We start from the raw sequence: 19339 nt of genomic DNA on the forward strand, positions 1-19339 counted from the left end.
AAGACAGCTGTCCCCGAAAATAAAGAACCATAATTAAAACTCATTTTGGTGCCAAAGCGTCGGGCATCCATTAAGAAAATACTTTAAGGAGTTGGAATACAAATGCAAAAAGGTTCTTCAGTTTGAGGCCCTGGAGGGGAGGACTTTCAGGATGGAAAAGCGCCACAAGGTACTTATTCGGGACATCAATATTTTCAGAGAGCATTCATGTTGACAACAAGAGTTTCTTGCTGTCAGATCTTGTTTAAACAGAAAACGAGCTGGTTAATGAAATAGGTCTCATGTCCAAAATGGTTGGACCAAACGCTGTACTTGACTTGTTGTGGAAAAGAACGGTACATCTCTCTCCGATGGCCAACAAAGTCTCTCATTTGTCCTAGAAAAACTGGATATCCGACCTATTGGATTCGTTGTCTAGGTTTAATGTCTTGGAATTCGAGGGCGTAGAGGATGGAGAAGTTCGACAAAGTCCTGGTTTAGGACATCAGCTGGGACTAAGAGAGTTCAGGTTGACAACCGTTTTCTGTTTGGTTTTCTGAAGAGCTTTTAGCTGGACACGAGAACCAACATCAACCTACACAGTTCCTGACTTTCAGGCTTCAGAACTGAACATTCAATAGTGGATTTTCTTGCTACTGTAAACACTCTTCCCGCTTGATAAAATGTAGAAGACGGCCCTTGTTCTACAGTTGTTGACTGTCAAAGTGGCTGGTAGAGCAGAAGAACCTTCTAGCCCTTTCAGCCAAAGATCATTCCCAAACATGGTTGGACGAGGACCAACAGAGTCTCTCATTTGTCCCAGAAAAACCTGGATACCGAAGCTAGCTGACTCTCCGTCTCGGGTTTATGAGTTGGAATCCAAAAGTAAAAAGGTTCCTGTGTTTTAGACTTGGGTGAGGATGAAGAAGCCCGATAGTCCTTGTTAGGACATCAACAGTACAGCTTTCTCTTCATTGACATCGATCGTTGTTCGAGTTCTTTCCCACCAGGGCTTGTTTAACAGTGATTAATGGACTTCCTTGCTACATGCCGCACTTTTTCCACTGAATTAAATGTATTAGTACCCCTGAGCAACAGCTGGTTGACTGTCAAAGTGGCTGGTTGAGCAGACAAACCTTCATGCTGCTGCTGAAATCTACTAGCATGAGCATTTAGCTAATGCTCTTTCAACAGTCCAATAAGAGACTATTTAAAGGCTGCTGACATCATAACAAGAGGCGATGATGGTGGATGTTGTCGAGATGGGGAAAAATGTCGAGGACCTTATCTACCAGACACTGGAGCGATGCTAACAGCAAGAAGAAAGAGCGCACTCAAAGCTAGCGAAAAGCGAACCACAAAGCCTGAGCCGGAGAGCTTCCAAAAGGTTTTGTCTACAGCTAAAAGACAGAGACACCAAGAGAGATATTAGAGCTAAAGTTACAAGACGCTGGCAGAGGTGAGGACGAAGTGGGAAACCTACTGCGGGAGGATACTATGACGAGAGGCTAGGCTAACACAAGACTGCGACAAGAAGCGTCTAACAGCAATATCTATACAACAGCGACAGTGATGGGTGCAGACGATCTAGACAGAAACTGGTTATTATTTCTATTTTTTACATATCTACACATACCAAACAGTGACGAAGCAGGCTAAAAAAGCATTCTAGAGATAGACCAACTAGACAGAGTTGAGAAGCGAGATTCTAGAGATTTCACTGGGACTTTCACTGATGATTGGGATGTAGACACTGGACTGGGACCGGGGATAGGACTACAAAAAAGTTTCAAGTTGTTAGAATGGCAGGAAAATAAGTTTTAGTTACCTGCCACAGTGGCTGGTAGATTAGACAAAGTTCTTATTGTAAAAACTCAAATCATTTCTACAAACTTCAAATCTCTTTCCCAACTTTTCCATGCCAGAAAAACTGGCAACAGCTCCGTTACGGCAGGATAGTCACTTCAGTGCAAAATTTTTGCATGTGCATTTTGCAACAAAATTTGATTTTTACAAAAACAAAACAAGCACATTTTCGTGTCAAACTTGCTGGCTCAAATTTGGCTCGGAGTTTGACACAATTTGACCCTCAGAAAATAGCCCTCAATGGAAAACAAACACATAAATGTGTTAGCACACACGTGAACACACACTTAAAATGCATAAGTCACACATATACCCAACAGTCAAACTCATGGCGACGGATGCTTTGGCTGAGGAATGGCCATGACCTCTTACATGAGTCAAATTTGATCCCCAAAATTCCTGGAACTAACGGAGCGAGGGTGATGCCAAAAGTTCAGTGTCGTTTGGCTCTCTGTGCAGACAGAGTCGCACTTAAAGCCACTCTCTTTTTCAGTGCAATTTAAAGTGAATTCAACTTGATTCAGTAACTTTTTACTCACTCACTCAGTGCTGCTGTCATCAATCATTGGCACATAATGTGGACCTGCTAATAGGGTGGACCTGATGAAAAAGCTCTTACTTTAGAAACCTTTGACGTCTGAATCTCATTGGTGAGCTGATGAGGACAAGAAGAACAGATACACACAGGGTCAACCAGGAGCTAACGGGCAGCTAGCAGGCTAATTATGCTAAAAACACTGCAGGCTCTCTAGCATAAAAAGGATTCTAACCATTTTACCCTCTTCTGAGAGTATTGGCAGCCAGAAGATGTCAAGATAAAGTGTTAAATGATGTTTGGCTAAATGCCACACAAGCATTTACAACTGAAACTTCAGAGTGAAATTAGCTCATGTTAGCGTAACAGCTGGGATCAGTGGATTTACCAGGTATGGGGATGTACATCTGTGTAAATTTCTCTTGTCAAGTTCAACTTTTGTCAGCGTTGACAGACAAATTGTTGCTGTTGACCAAAGGAAAGCCATATTGACAGTGCTAATCTGAAATGGAGGAAGCTATCTTAGCTCGTTAGCTTGGTTGCAGCGTCCAGTATTTAACCTCAAGTAAGAGTATAAACTGCTCAACAAAAGAGGAATGGTTTGTAGAATAAATTACGTGTTTTGAATTAACTGTGTGAACTTGTTCCGTTAGCGACCAACCTGCTAGTTAGCTTGCTAGTTAGAACACTAGCTAGCTAGAAAATGGTTTCTTCCTTCCTTTTAACAACTCTGTATGAACTTAAATGTACAATCTTGACGATAAAATACAAAGGGGAAGGTTATTGACACAGTAAAGAGAACATAAAAGAAAATTAGAATGTAAGTGACTGATTAGCGGTAGCATGTCCTTGGCTGTTAGCTTTTACATGTATCTACTACATGTAGAAGCATGTATCCTCACATGGATTTATTTTTTTGTATCACTTTCAGGTGTAACAAAGCCGAAGAAAAATGTGCTAAATATTTGCTCACAGGTGATTAAGAAGTCTCTGTACAATGCTAGCATGTTGCCGTCGCTAAACCCTGTTTGTTAGCTTTGTGTGTATCTGTAGCTTCAGAAGAAGAAATCAATGCAGTTTGAGAAACGAAGACTTAACTTAAAACCCATATCAACAAACGCTCGACTACTATCAACAAATGGTTTAACAAATTGCTGTACAAGCCCCGATAACATTCAGGAGAGGCTGCAGAAGAAAACAGATTGAAAAATACAAATATATCCCAACAGAGCGAAAAATTACGGTTAACACACTCGAGAAGATTCGCCTTGGAAATCTCTCGTTGATTGGACGGCCGTGGACGCAGACGGCGAACGACAGGGATGGAGAGGACGCCGGCTGCTAAGGTATCGTCTGAAACAACTGCTGTGCATTTTTGAACAGTACACTCACACGTTCACACACACTATACAAACTCTTGTCCCCTCAGAAGTGCTCCCGAGTTGCCGTTGCAGGCGGACGGTAACCCAAAGGGGACAAATTAGCACCAGTTTGAAATAAAGCTAATTCTGCAGCAAGGACTCTCAAAACAAGAGGTAGGATTTCCTGAATCCCCTCTTCTCTCCTCCATCTTTCCTCCCATCTTTCTCTCTCATCCGTATTCCCTCTCCTGAAACGTCACTCCATCAGATTTAAACAGAACGTATAACAGAAAGAAGCGAGACACACACACACACCACGCACACGTATGCAAGAAGTTGTTTCAGACAAAACACCACCGCATCCCTCCATCCCTCTTTTTCGGTCATCTCCTCCCCCTATTTTCCATCTTGGTATTTGGTGTCGGTTGGTTACTTTGTCGTCTGTCTCTGAGTCGTTTTAGCTTCATAACATCACTCCTCCTCCGTCTCCATTCGTCCATCTGATCGTTCCTCTTGTGTGTTTTCTTCTGCTGTTTGTTTGTCGCTTTTGGCACTCTGCTTCCCCCCCTGACTGGATTACATGAACTGCATCTGAATGAACAGAAACACAGTGAAAGAAACAGTAGAGAAATTGTTTATTTTGACTGTTTCACCAACGCGTCGGGTTCGGGTACCAACAGGAATTTACATACACTTACAGGAAGGTAGTAAAACAGCTTTAGGCTAAACAACATAATATATGCAGCACTTTTTCAGACATCCCTTTATTCTTTGTCCTTTTCTTGAATAACTGAATATTTTTTACCTCCAAAGGCTTCCAAAAGCATTTAAATAAAACAGTGGAAATCACTCTTTGGTTGACTTTCTCAGACGTTTACTGATTTTGTTTTATAAATGTTCTTTTGACTTTATTCCTTGGGATCTTTTCTCAGCAGTTGCTGCTTTTGAGAGGGCTCTACACAACCTAATACATAGAAAAAGTTTGTTTATAGACATACAAGAGCCATTTGGGCATGACACTGTACTTTCTCTAAACATGATGAAACAGGTTTAAGTGTTTGGAGAGCTGAAATCATAACATGGGACATGCAACTGGTAATGATGGGTGGATTTAACTAATCACAAGACAAAAAAGGTTGGAAACCACTGCGTAAAAAACGGAATGGAAACACAATAACTTAACTTAGTGGTTTCCAATAAAGAAGACAATTAGTAATTCATTACCTTTTCAGTTGCAAAGGAATCGTTTTGTGTGTATGAAGTCACAAAGACAGGGTAGCTGACCTGGGCTCCGGGCATGGGTGCGAAGGGGTTGGTGGGTCTGAGAACAGGCTGGTTGTACATCATTGGCTGAGGAGCCATCACTGGTACCCCGCCCATCTGACCCATCTGGGGAGGGACCTGGAGGATGGTTGAGATGGAGGAAAATGACACAAAAATAATAATGCCAGATACCAACCAAAAAGACATAAATGAAAGTAGCTATTCATGGGCACTTCTGTACTGTTTATATCAACCAAAAGAAACAATAACCTTTCAGCTTCTAGCTTTCTAAAGTGGGAGGATTCGTTGCTTCCATCTGTTACATGTTAACTAAAAATCTTTTGGTTTAAAGACAGAAGTCGACACAAAGGGCTTTACAGTGTCAGCGCATGGGTCAAATAACAGCCTCAATACAGTTATACATACATAATTGATTAACGTAGAAATAAAATGTTAGAACTAAGGTTATAGTGAACAATAACGGGGAAACAGATGCAGCAAAAAGCAAGAGAAAAAGGTGGGTCTTTAATTTTGACTTAAAAAGCTGGTGTTCTCTGTAATCGACAGAAGCAATAATATTTGAAATTGGCGCCATAGCTGTGGAGAAAGTCGTACAAACAGTTCGTGGTTTTGCCCCTTCTACATTCCTACAACACCCAGCATGCATTGCGCCCCTCTCTCTGAAAGGAACGGCCCGGCGAGAGACGCTGGAGTGAAATACTACTGTTTCTCTGCAGGCAACGGATCAGAGCAGAATCCGACATACGACGAGACTATACCGGTGGAGCGTCTAAAAAATCTGCAGCTCTGCAGTCTACATTTTAAACCTGACGATTTCGAACGAGACATGACGTCAGGGGCGGGCGTCCTAGATTGAGGAAGTTTAGTTTAGTAAGCTCCCTGGCAGATAGCGTCCTCCAAAGGCACAGAGCCAAATTGCATTTTTTTCCTACCATAATAGCGTTAGCTCCCCATGATAGCATGATAGGACTGAGGTTGAAAATAGGTGAACTGGCCCTTTAATGTGGAGGCCAGACTGAGGACAAACTTGATGGGACATTTTTCATTTTAACGATTGATAAATGAATCTTCAGATGAATCGATGATGACCATTGTTAGCTGCAGCCCTGTTACGCATGTGTGAGTAATGGTACGGTTTATGCACACTCACCATTCCATACACAGGCACTTGCGGTGTGGTCATGGGAAAAGCCATGGGAGCTGGAGCCTAGAAGAGAAACAAAAATCCAGTTAAAGCAGAAACACACCTGAGACTAACAGTTTATGGCTTTGTCAGCCTGCACATGTGGAAAAGCTTCTGTGATCACCACAGCATAAGAAATGTGAAAAGATACCAGAAAATGTTTCTGTCTTCCTCTGACAAACATCTCGTCCGTCTCTATTAGTCATGTCTGACTCGAAATAAAACACACACAGGGTAATGTATGTGCAAGGAGAATACATTTAATGCTGATAAAGTGTGTGCACATTAGCAGCGATACAGCACAGCATGCAGCAGAGGTACTTAGTGGAATCCCGCTGGGAGCAATCATTACCACGGCTTTAAAAGAGGCGGCTCAGTAGGCCGGTGTTCAGACCTGCCCTCCTCACTCCACAAATCAAATCCACTCCGCCTGAATGGGCCTCAAATTCAACGTGACGGGCAATTTGTTGCCGTCGTTTACAACCCACGCACATCCTCCTGAAAGCAAAGCAGCAGATTTCTGCTCGACACGTCGGTAATTTATGAGAGTGAAGTGTCAGCGCTGCATTACAGTGTGGTGTCAGTGAGCGTCCCGCAGGAAAATCAGTTTACAAGATTAGAAGTGAAGATGCCGTGAAGGGAAATTCTTCCACAACAGTGCAATCTGTAACATACACCAGTATTTATTCCAACAGATGCTAAGATGAGTCACACTTTATGACCAAAACTCAGAGGACACCGCAACTTCTTATTGAGCTCAGGTGTCTCAGCCACAGCTATTGCTAAAGCTTATTAAACCTCTATAAACACACATTTAAAACAGGTTGTAAAGAGCTCAATGACGTTAAACATGGCACTGTTATGGGACGCAACTCTGCCACAAGTCAGTTTATAAAGTTTCTACCCTTTTAGATCTGCCCCCGTCGAGTCTAAGGGCTGATGTTTAGAAGCGAAAGCACATATGAGCAACAACAGCTCCACTTTGAAGTGGTTGATTTTTTAAAGATTTTCTTAAAAATCGCCTCTCAGTGGTTGCGTCACACGCTGCAGGGATTCAAACTGCCTCTGGATGCAACTGCAGATTACTTAATGGGTTTCCAAGGCAGAGAAGCTGCAAGCAAGCCGGACGTCACCATGGGCACGGCCGAGTGTCTGCTGGAGTAGTGCAAAGCAGGCCACTACCGGATTGAGCAGTGGATACATGTTCTTTGGAGTGACTAATTATGCTTCAGTTAGATGGACCAAGCTGGGTTCTCTAACTCCAAGAGTGCATAGGTTCAATTTAGAGTTCAGTGGAGGAACGATAAGGGTGTAGGGCTGGATTTTAGGTCCCTGTTTACACCTGGTATTAACATGCGTCATGGGTGATTGGATCGCAAGAGGACAGCTGTAAGTACACAACGTAGACGCATTTAAGACGCACTCATCGATCAGCCCACATTTGGTTTGGTTGCATATGGTCATGTTCCTCTAGTAGCGTGTACAAGAATGTGTACTGTCCTAAAATGGCTCACTTGTTTATTTGTATATAGAATAAGGAAGTTAAATGAGATCACAAGAGCGCATGTTAATACCAGGTGTGAATAGGGTCATTTTAGCCAATGGGGCGCTTCCAACTGTCTTGCAACAGATTGGGAAACCCATCTGAGCGTGCCCCAGTGCATAAAGCAAAGTCCTTTAAGGAGGAAGTCAGTTGGCTGACCCCAACCCCACCAAGTTTGGTGAGATTTTGAGCAACCCTCGCCCCTCAAATAGAGCATCCATGGACATTTGCTGCTATGCTAGGGAAACGCCACCACTGGTGCCGATTGCAAGCCAGGCCTTCAACGTCATTGGGTTACCTCACAAACATTCATTAGGCTAAATGGAAGTCCAAATATACGGCCGTTATTTTAGAACGAAACGTCCAACAGTCTCATACAGGTGTTCAGATAACCACTGACTTCTGCTCATAAAGTGTATCCATTACCTGCAATATTTCATAGCTTGTAGAGTTACAGAGAGCACACTGCAGAGGCGGGCACTCCGACAACTTTTCACAAGTATAACAAACAATGTTCTAGGTTTCTCAGTGGGAGTTGGGAAAACCTGCAAGCATCTGCAGATGTTACAGGATAAAACCAGTGTGGTTTTCTTCCCTACAGTCACATTTCATTGTACAGTATTTGCTGCAGTCACAAGTTGTGACTGTTCTGCTCTGCTGAGGGTCAGGCAGCTCACCCGGAAGTCTCAGGCTCCGACTGTTTTCAGAAAGCCATTAAAAACAGCTTTCAGAAACACGCTGCTGCCTTCACAGACCTAATCCATCATCGTAAATGAGACAACCGAGGCATTTTTTCCTTCACACGACTTCATAACGCCTCAATCATTGCAGAGGATTTAAAGTGCTTCCGCTCTGCAGCAGGAGTACAGTAACAGCAACCGTGCACACGAGTGAAAAAAGGTTCCATTAATGGCAGTAATTAGCTGTGAAATCATATATTACCTCTGCAGTGTGACGTCACATGATGAATTACATTAATCAGGCAACACAAAGGAAGCTTCAGCCTTTTTAGGGGGAAAATAACACAGTGGCATTATCCTTTAATTGCTACTTATGCAATGACACATTAATCAATGCTTTAAACAAATAGCATGTTAAGCTAGTTAATCTATTTAAGAGGCTAAACGTACAGTATTTTACAAAGCTCTGTTTTGGTGCGGAGAGGCCCGACTCATTTCTCACCTTGAAAGACAAAAATACGGTGCCTTCATTCAGAGTGCAAAACACTAACTCACGTGTGCAGTCGTCAGAGAGCAGACACCCCATAACAGTTCGGATGGATATTATAAACACACAGACCGATGAATCACTGCTACATGTGTCTGGAAGTCTTATTTTACTTCAATACAAATTATATTTTGTCAATAACAAGGTTAAACAAACATTTCCGTTCCTTTGACTGCAGCCAAAACACTGTCATGTATAAATGGCTCGCTACAGAAGCGCGTCTTACTGCTCGGTGCTTTTAAGCTTGGCAGCATGACTGTAGCTTTTTGTTTAGATGGTGAGAGTTGATTTGATAGCTGTCGGGCCTATTTGTTTACGCTGTGGAAAATTGGCACCATTTAAAGCACGCCGAATTAGCCATTAGCATTCCATGTTTGCTGTGTTGCCATGCGTGTACACAAAGCTGTAATTGGACTACTTTTATACTGATTAAAACTTCAGAACGTGACGATTCTCAGGCAGCTTCTGGAGTTAGAAGCAGTGTTTTGTCTTTGTGTATTTATTCACCTTTATTTGCAATCAGAGAAAATCTGCGCTTGAACCTAAAAATATGTGTATGAAGTCTGTGTGTTCACATTTGATAGAGTTATTGATTATTTTTGTGACACTTCTTGATCGAGGATTTGCCTCACGCAGCATCTTTGGCTCAAAACTTTGTCTCCCTTCGCTTCAAGTCAAGACGTCGTCATCTACATTTACTTCCATACAGTATATTTGATTAATATAATTTAAGTTTTCTTCATTTTCCTTCTATGCACTTGAGTTTAATTTTCAAATTTATTAGGTTAAACTATATATTTTTCTCATTTTTACTTGTATAATCTTGATGAAAAAAGCACTGCAGATTAATGAGTTAGGTACCTGGTGTTTTGGCATTTTTTAGATAATGACCAAAAGTGTTGTGACCAATTCATTTTTGCTCAAGTCCCAAGTAAGTCTCAAGTCATTTGGTCCAAGTCTCAAGCAAGTCTCGAGCCATTTTTTCTTGGGCAAGTCAAGCCAAGTCACAGTTTATGTCAAGTCAAGTCTAGTCAAGTCAAGTCCTTAGTTAAGGCAAGTCAAGTCACTTTTTTTCCACCCAAGATCCAGCACTCTTACCTGCAGTATCTGGTCTTTATAAAGAGAAAACACAAGGTCGCCTAATAATGATATTATTGGCCAATCTATATAACCTGCTCAAAATGTATGACAATGAATTGTATCTGTATTATCTTGGCACAGACGCAGCCGTGATGATGGTCTGCTCTGAGACTGTATTGAGTAGTAACGAGTACGACTGATGAGGCTTCTCTTTGGGGGCTTTGATGTAGCGAGGAGTTTGACTGACGGCCAGTCCTCCAATCATGACAATCACATACTGGGAGCGTTTTGAGTCGTCCAATCATGATTCCCAGTTTGCGCTGCGTACAGACCTGATAGTTAGACAGAAACTTGACAACATGGAATTTTATCATTTTATATTATCAGCTAACATTCAAACTTATGAACAGTCTTTTTTTTTTTTTTTTTAAGTCAAGTCGCGGGTCATCAAAACAGTGACTCGAGTCCGAGTCACCAAGTCTCAAGTCCACATCTGTGATGACCATCACCTCAATTGATATATTAGGTAAAGTAGTACATTAGATATATATTTTTAGTTGCTGCGTTAAGTTTTAAGGCCACAATTTGTAGTGAAGATAAAACGGAAGAAGTAAATCTTCAAGGATACTCGACAGGAAGCGATTCTCCGCAAAGAGATCTAAGCGTTGTTGGTTTGGGGCTGGTGAACCGATCTCAGGAGGTGATCAATGTGATTGATCTGGCATCTGCTTTTAATGCCTGCCTCAGGGGAGCCGGCTGTGAAAGCTGATCATAAGCATTGATCAACATGATCTCCTCCAGCAGCAGAGCTGGACGGCGGCCAGAGAGGAAAGAAAAGAATCAGAGCCCAAAGACTCGACTTAGTGCCTGATAGCTTAGCGGTTTGAGCTTTTGAAAGCATGATTAAAGATGTATTGATTTTTCCCTAATCTGAAATGAAACCACGCTTTAGTTAACAAACATCTGGCTCTGAGTTTGTCTGTCTTTATGCCTGCTTGTGCAAAATAACCGGGGGCGATGATTTGTTTTATTTTTTAAAGATTGACAAGAAGACGTCTGTGAGCCGGCGACGCCGCTTACGCACCGCTACACCTTCTCTGTCTGTGTTTGTGCATCTGTCTTTCAGCCAAGCTGCTGGCCGTCGATACATCATGTTTACATTTGTTTCGTCTTTTTATGCTCAAGCGGTCGTCTGCTTCTGTCTCAGGCGCCTCCCTGTCCGTGCATCCAGGTTTCTGTCTTCTCCCTACATCTCCACTCCCTGAACTTTTGCTATTCCCTCCACCGTCTCCCTCTAAAGGTGACTCTCCTCTTTAATGCCTCTCCACCTGCAGAGTCTGATCTTTATAACCTGCATGTTGAGGTAAAGGTTAAATAAGTAAAACATCTTTGCACGATTTCTGTCTGGCATTTTAAGTATCAAGCAAATGCAGAGTGTTGCAGCTTTGCCCTTCTGGCGTGAATCTCAGATGTTTCACTTATCAGGCGTAATGCATGACAGCGCTGCCACCTGTGATGTCTCTTACATCTCTGCCACATGCTGCTGTGACTGATTTATTATGTCCTGGCTTATGGAGGCTATGTCTGCTGTTTGTTTGTGTACAGTCAGGGGTCGTACATTTCTTTCTCGGGGACAATAAGGAGCAGCTCTTTTAATATTCTCCTCTCTAAGCTGATTCATTTCCTTGTGTTTGCTTGTCTTGCTAAAGTTCAGCTCACTGCTGACCACACAATGTAGAGACTTCTGACTCTATCAAAGGGTACAAAGACATTTAAGTTTGTTTTGCTGACTGAACAATGACTTCATATTTCTGTTATTGTGCTTCTGAATTAAATCCCCATAAGCAATTTCTGTCAGTGAGAGTCAAAGGTGAAAAACTCTTTCATATTTGGCACAGAACATTAATTATAGACAGTCGTGTCGTGTTTCATGTGTCAAGGTTGAAGAATAAGGGCTTGTTATTCTTATTGTAAACACATCTGATAAAAACACTAAACCCAAGATCTATTTTTTCTGTACTTATTGGGCCTCATTCACTAATATCTGCGCAGAAATGTTCTTACTCTCCGCAAAAAATAACTACTTCGGACTACCGTCGGATTCATGACTCGTGCGTACCGGCCAATTTTGTTCTCGCCACCGTGCGTATGTTAGTAAATCAGAACCATTCTAAATTGACAGGCGCGTGTCCGCGATCTGCAATCAGCATACTGCCACGCCTCTATTTCTCTATATAAGGACATCTGTTTGGTGCCACAGGAAGAGAGCGGTGTTTCGGAGAAGCTGAAAGAACGTGAAAAGAAAAATTTCACATCAGCAGATATAGAAACAATTGTGGCAGAGGTGGAGGTCAGAAAAGGCACACTGTTCCGGAGCGTGCACGGGCAGCGATATCTTTCCAGCAAGGCCAATAAACAATTTAATAGTGTTACATTTCAATATGAACATTTTCATATGGTCTACTCTATTGTAAACTTAATAAACTAATTCAATGCTATAACTGAAGATTTTAATTATATGACAATAAATTATGAGGATGACACGGCATTTACGTTTGGTCCATACATTAGTAAATTCAATTATTGTCTATAAAAGCCTTTTTTTTAAATAAATGAAGTTTTAATATAGAATGCATTGAGTTAAAATAGGGTGTGTGTTAACATTTCCTAGGACATTTCTTTCATCATTTGTGCGTACGCATGGTCTGAGGGAGTTCTACATTTGTTCGCAGAGTACGAAGAAATTTAGGTAAGAACAAATTGATGAATCCCAGATTTGTGCGTCAAACGTGCGTACGCACAGTTCAAGCACAGATTTGTGCGTACGCACTGTTCGTAAATGAGGCCCATTGTTTTCCCTGCTGTTATCTTTTGTTCCCAAACCCATTTATTCCCAATACAGAAGGAAATCTATACAAGATTAGTAGCTCAATTTCTCTAAAAGGCTCCATAATTTCCTGAAACAGCTGTGGACCGTAGTTTTTAGAAAACATTAACAAAATGGCACTAAACTGTTTGGGCTCTCTAGTGAGAATGAAGTCCACTGTGTGCTGCGACTGAAAACAAACTGCAGTGTGTGTGTGTGAAGTATATCGTACTGAGAAACTTGTCACCCAGTGCAGCAGCGAGGGTCACTCTTTAGGAGCACTTTTAATAGTTTTTGGACATCCACAGAGGTCAGTGGCTCAGAGGAATCCACAGGCAGCACTTAACAGACTGGGTTGACTCGCTGTCAAAAGGCCCGATAAAGAGAAACTTTCCCGCTCAAAGCAACGAAATAATAACTTAATACACCCGACAAACACCTCACCTCCAACCAACGGGGAACTCTGTGAACTTTTACTTTGATGTTCTGCCTCAAACCAGCTTCTCTCTGTTTTTCTCCTGCTAAAACATGCTCTTTCTGGATATCTAAACTTCTGTCTTAGTCATTGGGTACATGTTCATATTTTATGTTACCTATAGTGTATTCTGTTATAGAGTATTCTATAGATATTAAACAGAGCTTTCACTTATTTTATGGAGGATGTTTAGTTTTTCATGCACTCCCATGGGTCTACTTTAAACGTAATGTGTTGCGTCCCATTTCCGGTGGCGAGTTGAGATGAGAAGATTGACACCAAACTCACATAGGGTAGGCATGTTTTGGTAGCATTTTTAAGCTAGCTATAGCTTTATGCTAAGCTATTGGTTCTCATGTTCTGTCATGTCCTCCCAATACAAAAACCACCCATTTTATCAATCCTTAGCAATACCATGAAAATGACTAATAAGTGAGGAAAGTGAAATCTTATTGAATACAAAAAAGATTGATGCTAGCAAGATAGCCTTGCTAGCATGTCTCCACATTAGTTAAAAATGTGTAACTTCAGGTTTGTTCCACACTATTGCCTTCAACCGTCCATGCCCCTCCCCTATAATGCCTCTTGCCTCCCAGTTTGACAACCCCTGTGCTAAGCTAACAAGCCGGCTGCTAGCTGTAGCAAGCAAGATATGGTCCCCCTTTTTTTTAAAGATTATTTTTTCGGCAGTTTTTCCCTTTTGATTGATTGTTACCATTTGAAGTATTTAGCTTTAAAGGCTACTTAGTTTATAGAGGATGTTGACACCACTCTCAAGTAGGGTAGGCATTTTCATGGTAGCACTTTTAAGCTAGCTATAGTCTTATGCTAAGCTATTGCATCTTAAGCTCTTCTTCTGTCCCCCCCACCCATGTTATCGATCACTATCAATGCCATAAAAATAATAATAAATGAGTAAGTAAAATCGTATTGAAATACAGAAAAGATTGATGCTAGCAAGATAGCCTTGCTAGCATAAGAGCACTGTTGAATGCTTAGGTGTGTAACTTCAGGTTTGTGCCAGACTAATGCCCTCCATCAGCTATATCCCTCCCCTATAGTGCATCTCGCCCCTCAGTTTGACAACCCCCATGCTAAGCTAACTAGCTGGCTTCTAGCTTTAGTTAAGAAATGGTTGGTTTTGTTTATACTTGGGTCTTTACCTTTTGTACTGGTTAAAAAAAATCAAAACCAACTTTAATTTAGTTATTTGTTGACTTTATTCTTCTTTGATATATATATTTATCTCTTCTAGTGTTTATAAATTTTTACTGTGACATTGCATATTTTTTATGCAATGTCTGGACAACCTACTACTGTAACACAGCATCCATCTTTCTTTTTACAAAGACAGAAAATGACAAAACCTGATCTTAAAAAGATGATCTCAGAGGAAAGCCGTCGGGGGAAAAGGAAACACTTAGCACAAGGCTGACTTCCTGGTATCCGTCAGTTTACTTTGTGCTTACATAACTCGTATAGATCATTAGCCAGCGGCACAAAGGTGACGGGTTATTTGCAGAAAATTAAGCAAGAACAAAATGGAGTTGTTTTAAAACATTGTTCAAAAGAAAGAAAGAAAGAAAGAAAGAAAGAAAAGGTGACAGAAGAAGAGATGAAAAGCAGCCGGGTAAAGACTAGTTTGACTAAACAGGGATAAGTACTTACATAACTAGTATAGAACATTCCATTCTGCATCAGGACGCAACGAGGAAAAAAGACAAAAGACAGAAGAAGAAGACAGAGAGAAGGATGGAGGAGGGAGAGAGAGAGAAAGATGAAGAAAGACAGGAGAGAGAAGAGGATGAGAGAAAGTGACAATGTGAGGCAGGAAGAGAGAATTCAACAAAATGAGGAGATGATGAAAGAGAGGAGCAAAGAAAGGTAAGATGAGGTGAGAGACCAAGAGAAGGGAGAGGAGAAAAAAAGATGGAAAAGATAAAAAAGAAGGTGTGATAGGTAGATAAAGAAGGGAAACACAACGTAGGCAAAGCAAGGGAAGTATAAAGAGAGAGAAAAAAAGAGCGAGGGGTCAAAATACGGACGGGCAGATGTCAAAGGCGGTGAAGCGAAAAACAGGACGAGCAGATGACGACGCAAAACAGAGCCGTGATTGGAAAAAAAAAGGAAGAAGGGAAGGAAGACGAGTGGATGACAGTGCAAAATGCATGAAGAGGAACGAAGGACAGGAAAGGAAAGGAAGGAGAGGCGCAACAGGAGAGTGAGAGGGGAAAAAAAGGAGAAAGAGATATTTGGGGGGAAAGGGAGGAAGAGAGGAAGCGGAGGGTTAGTGACAGTTTGTCCTCGTCAGCCAGAAAACGCTGTCCAGAGATCAGGAGGACAATCAGGAGCTGCCAAGATCAGCACACACACATAAACACACACACACACACACACACACACTGAGAGCATGCACAGGCAGCAGTATTCTGCAACAAGTCAATTCAGTACAGTCACATACACTTCCATGTATACAAGGGCACAACACCCACATGCACACATACGGCATTCAGTGTAGAAACAAGAGTTTTATCAGCAAAGTGTCTGCAAGTCTCGTTAAGATAAATGTGAAACTGTTCATTCGTTTTCAATCGAAACTAAATAGTTCGACATTCTGTGAAATGTTCTTGCTGCGTTTGCTTTCTTAGCTAAGCCTGTGTGCGAAGAAGGGGTGGGAATCGCAGGGTAGCTCACGATACGATACGCGATAACGATAATATCACGATACAGCGATTCTGCGATAATCATGTTGCGAGACAATCATGTCATGATACAGAAAGATATCTGATTAATACAATATACATTACAATATGCCCCTTAAAGGTAAGGTGCAGCATTTATGTATTCATCCACTGCAATTTGGTGTCAGTGTCACAGAATTTGTTTTCAGTCTGCAAGATTGACTGTAAAAACAAATCAGGCGGGCGCATCTCTTAACTTCTTTTTACTGCTGTCCAACATAATCCCACTGTCAGCTTCTTCTTTTATCCCGCTGTCAACGTCTTCTTCGGCCAATTAATTTCCATTCACATTACCCTCATTCATGTCAGCGCCAATGCGAGGAGTCATGAAGTGGTGTGTCAAATTGGCAGGGAAATCCGCCACATATTTGTAAATTAAAATATCTATACTTAGTGTCAGCCGATCGAGAATTGTATTGCACGAGTCAGGACGACGATTTATTGCTGTATCGATATTTTGTCCCACCCCTAATGCTAAGCTAGGCTAACAAAGAGCATAACACAGGATAAAAGTCAATTATTTATCTGTAGAGTTCTAGCAGATGGCTTAATTCTTAATCGTATTTAGAGTCAGGCTCCAAGTCTTGATGCTAAGCTAAGCTAACTGCCTGCAGCTTTATATAAAATGTACCGGTATGAGAGTGTATTTTCTCTTCTTATCCAACTCTCATCAAGAAAACAAATATATATTTCCCAAAATAAACATCTATGTCTTTGATGCAATGCAACAAGAAGCTTGATTATATGAAGCCCCATTAAGGATAACCCTGCACCACCACGAAGGGGCCATGGAGAAGTGACGTGATGAGTCAAAATCGCAGGGTTAAGAGCGCCATATGTAAATTAAAATATAATTATTTGGCACCAGCCTAATGATAATTGTATTGCATGAGTCAGGACGACAACATATTGCCGTATCAATATTTTGTCTCACCCCTAATGCTAAGCTAGGCTAACAGCAAGCAAAACTCAAGATAAAAGGTCCATTATTTTTCTGTAGAGTTCTAGCAGACAGCTTTCTTAACTGTATTTAGAGCCAGGCTCCATGTCTTAATGCTAAGCTAAGCTAACTGGTTGCTGGTTGTAGCTCTATATTTATTTTCTCTTCTTATCCTGCTCTAGTCAAGAAAACAAATACATATTTCCCAAAATAACCAACTATTTGTATGATGCAGAGCAACAGGAAGCTGGATTATATCATATCAAACACCTGTAGGATTTAACGCTTCATTTAAGGTTTAAAGAGCCAAAAGCTCAGCATGAAATACCAAGACCTGGACTTACAGACACCTTGATGATGCCCCGTTAAGGATCACTCTGCTCTATTACAACCTGGGTCTTATTGTCATACCTTTGGTCATCATTTATAACATTATGTAACAGCAATAATGCACATTTATAAACAAGCTAACAGTTTAACCAGATTATCTAAACAGGTTAATTGGAGAGAAATCCAAAAGTGAGTCTTTTGTATTAGCACTGTTGCTGTCACCAGATTTGCACAATGTTTAGTTCACTGGTGTTATTGCTGTCAGAAATGATGCCTAAACTTCTGAATTTAAGATCCAAGTTGTAATAAGATTTTTTTGGCCACTTTTAATATCTCGGCCCTGAATGTGTGTCTCCTTACCACGTGTTGTACAGGCATGGGCTGCGGGGCCATGGGCGCCGGGCCCCACTGCGTGGTCGACATGGTCTTATTCTGCCAGTTCTGGCCCCCCGTCAGCTTCTTCTCCCCGGGCTGGTTCCACTGCATCTCTGGCCTGGATAGGGCCGAGAAACTGTAATGGTTTATTTCCCCGTTTCACCAACCAAACCCGAAGGCAATTTCTCAAACAACACTGAACTCATGTCTTGGTAGGTAGAAAAAGCAGAATATTAGCTTTTTTTACTCGTAGATTCTTCTCTTTTTCACCGTCTTTTATTTTTTACATCTTCTGTGAGGTGCATCAAGAATTTTAAAGACCAACAAAATTGAAAGTACGACAGAAAATATATTCCCCGCAGAAACACTCTCTTACAAACCTGAGCAGTAAGAAACAACTGACTACTTCATAATTAATTGGATTTTGACTCTACGTATTTAAAGGTATGTGTTGGCAGACTGTAGGGAGGAATGCTGGCAGGGATTTGTGTTGCTGCTGTGACTGCAAACACAACGAGGTATCCTCACAACTCATGACACTTACTTCTTGGCTGGTGTCCCGCCAAACTGCAGATCTGTGGAGGGACAGAAACACGGAGAAAAATGAGTGATTGCAATTTAAAGAGGGAGAATTAAAGACGGGTATAACAGTTTTTCTCCAATGACTGCAGATTCCAACCAAGTAGATAATAGGCTCAATACTACCTCGTTAAAGGGAGAGGAATGTAAGAAAAAGGTCTTAGTATTTTCCTTATATAAAGCTCCCTGCGCTCAATCAATACCAGTGAAAAGAAATATGTCTAAATGTTCATAACATACATTCAAGGCCAGACATTTCACATGTTCAGTAACATAAATCTTTGACCAGTAAAATACTGCTTCACGGATACTTCAACAAGTCTTTTTCTGATACTTCTGGCTGTGTTTGTGTGTATATCTGGACACTCACTGCCCACGAGGTTGGCCAGAGAGGAGTCGAGGTCGTTGGCTAGCAGCTTTCCTCCGGGATGGATGGCCATTTGAGGAGGAGGAGGCGCAGAGTGTGTGGGAATCGTAGGCTTCAACAGGTCGCCAAGAGCATCGAAACCTGAAGGAGAAATCAACTTACACATGTAAATAAGCCTAGAAAGAAAAATATTTGAAATAAGACAAGCTAATAGCTTCATACAGGCAGAGATTAAAACATGAAGGTTAGTACACATGGATGCAGAGAGAAGCACAATCAAACATGTATCAGATTAAGTGCGTGCTGAGGAGTACCAGAGAGAATACAAAATTGACCATTAGCAACTTTCCCCCAAAAGCGATAGCCCAGTCACAGCTTAGCATAATTACCTAGGAACATAGAAGCAGTGTAAATATGGTTGTAGTAAGAAAAATACTCGTCATTTAAAGAGTTTGGAGGGTTTTTTTTAGCCTTTCCAAAACAAAAAACATGACAGATATTTGTCAAGAAACACACCTTACAGCATTAGTCAGCTTTTTAATGTAAGCTACAAACGTTAACCAGCTAGCTAGCTAAAGCAGTAAGCATTTTATTAGCTAACTAAATTT

General features: G+C 41.3%; 1 protein-coding gene across 3 annotated transcripts in view; it reads right to left on the reverse strand.

The window, feature by feature from the left end:
• Window positions 1-3045: 3045 nt before the first annotated feature.
• Window positions 3046-19339, reverse strand: part of LOC138600522 (phosphatidylinositol-binding clathrin assembly protein) — a 106195-nt gene continuing 89901 nt past the window's right edge. Inside the window, exons 13-19 of one of the 3 annotated variants that reach the window (XM_069671943.1) lie at window positions 18735-18872; window positions 18330-18360; window positions 17771-17921; window positions 15068-15091; window positions 6176-6232; window positions 4966-5142; window positions 3046-4332 (exon numbers count right to left, since the gene is read on the reverse strand). In XM_069671943.1, coding sequence (XP_069528044.1) covers window positions 4318-4332; window positions 4966-5142; window positions 6176-6232; window positions 15068-15091; window positions 17771-17921; window positions 18330-18360; window positions 18735-18872 — 593 coding nt within the window. In that variant the 3' untranslated portion in view covers window positions 3046-4317. The remainder of the gene's footprint in view (window positions 4333-4965; window positions 5143-6175; window positions 6233-15067; window positions 15092-17770; window positions 17922-18329; window positions 18361-18734; window positions 18873-19339) is intronic. The other 2 variants (XM_069671942.1, XM_069671941.1) reach the window with 2 other exon arrangements.

Source organism: Semicossyphus pulcher, unplaced genomic scaffold (assembly GCF_022749685.1).
Source record: "Semicossyphus pulcher isolate SPU_LCO1_2020_fin unplaced genomic scaffold, fSemPul1.0.p SCAF_21, whole genome shotgun sequence".
Taxonomy (NCBI): domain Eukaryota; kingdom Metazoa; phylum Chordata; class Actinopteri; order Labriformes; family Labridae; genus Semicossyphus; species Semicossyphus pulcher.